General features: G+C 50.3%; 1 protein-coding gene across 1 annotated transcript; it reads right to left on the reverse strand.

Annotated features, from left to right (window-relative positions):
• Positions 1 to 276: 276 nt before the first annotated feature.
• Positions 277 to 741, reverse strand: LOC145107007 (uncharacterized). Its single transcript, XM_079043902.1, has one exon. The coding sequence runs from the start codon at positions 739 to 741 to the stop codon at positions 277 to 279; it is 465 nt and encodes a 154-aa protein (XP_078900028.1).
• Between the last annotated feature and the right edge of the window lie 3,687 nt (positions 742 to 4,428).

Here is a 4,428-nt window from a genome sequence, read left to right on the forward strand (position 1 = left end):
CTTTCCAGGTGCTTCCGGGAACGGGCCTACAATGTCTATGCCCCATTGGTAGAATGGTCATGGGCTGGATATGTTCTGCAGTGGTACTGGCGGGTTTGCTTGGGCTGGAGCATAAGACTGGCATTCCCCACACTTCCTAGTCACTCCCAGCGCGTCTTGGTGTACAGTGGGCCAGTATATTCCCATTCGGAGCACTTTACCCGTTAAAGCTCTAGCTCCCTCGTGTGCTCCTGCCTGACCTGCGTGCGCCTCCTGTAGCACCTCCATCCCTCTGGCCTAATCTACGCATTTCAACCATGGTGCCGTGAATCCTTTTCGATACAGCTCCCCGTTTATCAATGCATATGAGGGTGCCTTTATACGTATTTTCCTAGCTTCACTGTGGTCATCTGGTAGTACTCCCCTTCGCAAATACTCCATAAATGGAGTCATCCATGTGGGCCCGGTTGTTGTCAAGGTATTTACTTGCTGTTCGTCTATACTCCTTTCCCTAAGCACTTCTACCAAAACCTTCTTCGATAGATGATCGAAACATGTAGATGCCAACTTGCTTAAAGCATCTGCCCTTTTATTCTTGCTTCGAGGTATTTGCTTAATCGTGAACTGTCTGAAGGACTGGATCAGTTGTCTCACCATTCTCACATACCTCACCATTCTCTGATCTCTTGCCTCAAAACTTCCGTTAATTTGGTTCGCGGCTAATCTCGAATCAGTTAGATCTGTCACAGCCTTCGCTCCCATTTGTTTGGCTAGGCGCAACCCTGCGAGCAAGGCTTCATACTCCGCCTCGTTATTTGAGGTGTGGAAGTCAAACCGAACTCTGGGCTAGTTAAGATTAAGCCTGCCCCCGAGCCTTCCCTGCTGGATGCCCCATCGGTATATAGCGTCCATGAACAGTCGTTGGCTGGGACCTCCTCTACCGCCCAGATTCTTTCCTTGGCTGAGCTTCCCTCGTCTGGAATTTCGAGCAAGAAATCAGCCAGTGCTTGCCCCTTAATGCTTGTCCTTGGACGATAGCTTATCTCATGCTCCCCCAGTTCAATTGCCCACTTTGCTAACCGGCCCGGTGTTTCTGGCTTAAGTAGTATCTGTTTGATGGGGCAATTTGTTAGTACCTCTATTTGGTGTGCTTGGAAGTAGCGCCTCAAATGTCGCGCTGCGTAAATGAGTGCCAAGACTAGCTTTTCCAGGGTGGGGTAATTGAGTTCAGGACCCTGTAATGCCCTACTCACGAAGTATAACGGCTTCTGCTCTCCTTCCCTTTCTACGGTCAACATCGAGGATATCGCTTCGTTTGAGGTCGAGAGGTACATTTGCAGTGTTTCCCCTGGGATGGGGCTGGCCAGTGTGGGTAGCTTGTGTAGTGCTTCCTTAATCTTCTGGAGCGCTTCTTCCGCCGCGGCTGTCCATTGAAAGTTGTTCTTTTCAATACAGCCTTTCAGTGTATGGAATAGTGGCATGGCCTTGTCAGCGGATTTCGAGATGAATCTACTCAAAGCCGTGAGCTTCCCATTCAAACCCTGCGCGTCCCTAAGGGTGCCTGGGGGTGGTGTCTCCATAAACTCGTCCACTTTAATTGGGCTAGGCTGGATACCTTGTTTGGTAACATAGTATCCCAAGAACTGTCCTTCTTCTACCCCGAATGTGCACTTAGCCGGATTCAATTTCATTTTGACCCTTTCCAGTGTTCAGAAAGTCTCCTCGATGTCCTGCAACATTTTGTTTTCATGGGAGCTCTTAATCACCATATCATCGACATAGACCTCGATATTGCTCCCAATTTGCTCGGCGAAGATCGAGTCAACCAGGCGCTGGTATGTGGCTCCCGCGTTCTTCAAACCGAAAGGCATCTTGGTGTAACAAAAGGTGCCATGATCCGTGTAGAAAGCCGTTTTCTCTTCGTCCTGCTCGCTCATCAGAATCTGATGATATCCCTTATAATCATCCAGGAAACACTTTAGCTTAAACCCTTGCAGGGATTCCACTTTTTGGTCGATCTCCGGGAGGGGATAGCAGTCCTTGGGACACGCTTTGTTCAAGTATGAGAAGTCAATACACATATGCCATGACCCGTCTTGCTTGCGCACCATAACCGGATTAGCGATCCAGGTTGGGAAAACTGCTTCCCTTACTATTCCGGCTTCTGCCAGCTTAGCCACCTCTGCGTTAATTGCCCTGTTGCGGTCCCCTCCTTGGACCCTTTTTTCTGCTTCACTTCCTTTGTCCCTGGTTTGAGCGCCAGTTTATGATCAATGACCTTCCTATCTACCCCCACCATGTCTGTAGCGGTCCATGCAAATATGTGCTTGTACCGTTTGAGTAAGTCGACTACTGCTTCCCTCACGTGACTTGGGAGGTTGTGACCAATGCTGATCGGCTGATCAGGGTATCCTTCGTTGATTATTTCCTTTCCTTTTGTCGGGTCCTATCGCGGCTTCTTATTTTCTTTAGTCATCTCTGCTGGCTTCATGACCGTAAAGCACTGCAATTCCTTGGGAGGGGTGGCGAGTACTGTGGTTGGGCCTGCCGGGGTGTCGAATTTCAAGATTCCATGCATGGTCGACGGGACCGCTCCTAGCTTTAGGAGGGCCGTTCTCCCCAAGATGATGTTGTGCTCTGCCGAATGTCGAATGACCACGAAGTCAATTAGGACTGTCTTCTTTCGTTGTTTATCGTGGCTGGTGATTGTCAAGGGGAGGTGAATCGTGCCCAGCGGCCACAAGCTGTGGCCGGTGAATCCGACCAGCCTCCCTGCCGTGGGTCTCAGGTTGTCTTTCCATCGATCTGGGAGAAACCGGAAACAGTGCTCATAAATTATATCTGCCGAACTCCCTGTGTCGACGTAGACTCTGTGTATGGTCACATCTTTGATGGAGGCCTGGATTACCAATGGGTTATCGCCTCTCCATCCCTCCGGACGGGGGTCTTGCGCGGAGAACGTGAGCATCCGCGTCGGGGGTCCGAGGATCCATTGGTTTGGCGACTGTGCTTCCCTACGTCTTTTGTTACGTATCATGAATATTTCCTTGGGTTGAACTCCTTCTCGAGGCGCGTTCTTGGCGTTTTTGGCGTCAAATTTGGCTCGCAAACTCCGCGCTATTTCCACCAAGTCTCCTTTGAGCTGCTTTTCCTCCATTTCCTTCTTGAGTACTGAACAACTGGCAGTATCGTCTGTCTTGCTTTTGTGGTACTCGCAATACCGGCTCTTGGGTGACTTGGTTGGCTGTTGTTTCTCTGATACCATATACACCTCCGATCGACGACTCCGCCTGTCGTCTCTATCGAATGGCCGAAACCTCGCTTGAGGCCTCCTTACCTGGCCAAAGTGTCTACTTCCCCCTCGAAAGTCTGTGTGACTTGGGTTGTGGCGTTTGGTCGTCATAGAATTTAGGTATGCCTGTTTTGCTGCCTCGCCTTCTTCTTCCCTCAAATATCGTTCTACCCTCTCCTTTAACTCGGCCCTTGTTTGGGGTTTCTTACCCATAAGCTTTTGTGACAAGGGGCCTGGTAAAAGTCCCCATGTGAAAGCGCCAGCTATGAGCCCCTCGTCATGTCCCGGCACGTCTAACGTGGCATTTATGAACCTAGTGAAATATTCTCGCACGGTTTCCCCCTCCTTTTGCTTACAGCCTATTATGGAATGAGAATCTCTTTTGTACTTTCGTAGCTGCATGAAGTTGGTAAGGAATAGGTATTTAAGTTGAGCGAAATTTGAGATGCTGCTTGGACGTAACGTCTTGAACCATGTGCCTGCATTGCCATCGAGAGTCGTCGGGAAATATGTGCACCAGAACCTCTCGTCAAGCTTCAGAGACGTCATTGTCCACTCATACGTGTCGATGTGGCTGTCTGGGTCGGTAGTGCCATTATAGGTTTTGAGCGTTGGCAGTTTGGCCGTGTTTGGTATTTCGTAGTCTAGCAACTCTTTGACAAACGGGGATGTAACACTGCGAGAAAGGCAGTCTTGGGTTGGAACGATCGATGTGCCTTGCGACTGGTTTTGAGGGTTTAAACCGCATGACGACGATGCATGATAGCCTGGACTTGGTCCGTAAAAGGGGTGTTGTTGGAATGGCAACTGGAGAGGATAGCCGGTGGGGAAAGCGTGTATTGGTGTTAAAGGGCTGATTGTCGAGGCCTACTGGAGGTTATGGTTTTAGGCAATGGTCGGTCCGGCCCACGTGCCCGCCATCGGGTAGATAGGTGGTGTATGAGCTACCATAGTCTGCGCCAGTGGGGGTAGGGAAAGCATTGGGCCCAGTCCACCCGTCACTTGATTGAACGATGGCACTGAGAACGGCGGCTGACTATTGAAAACTTGGCCTAGTGGTAGCATCGTTGGGTGGACTGACGGTGGTTGCTGCGTTGGTGGTACAAAGAATGGCGGCATCTAAACGGATGTGGTTAAAAGTGGCCCCGTCGGCGCTG

This window comes from Lactuca virosa, chromosome 4 (assembly GCF_052849685.1).
Source record: "Lactuca virosa cultivar CGN04683 chromosome 4, Lactuca_virosa_CGN04683_v6, whole genome shotgun sequence".
In the NCBI taxonomy this organism is placed as follows: Eukaryota; Viridiplantae; Streptophyta; class Magnoliopsida; order Asterales; family Asteraceae; genus Lactuca; species Lactuca virosa.

Excerpts from the sequence above, each read along its gene's own strand:
- LOC145107007 (XM_079043902.1), bottom strand. The coding sequence starts at position 741 with ATGGGAGCGAAGGCTGTGACAGATCTAACTGATTCGAGATTAGCCGCG.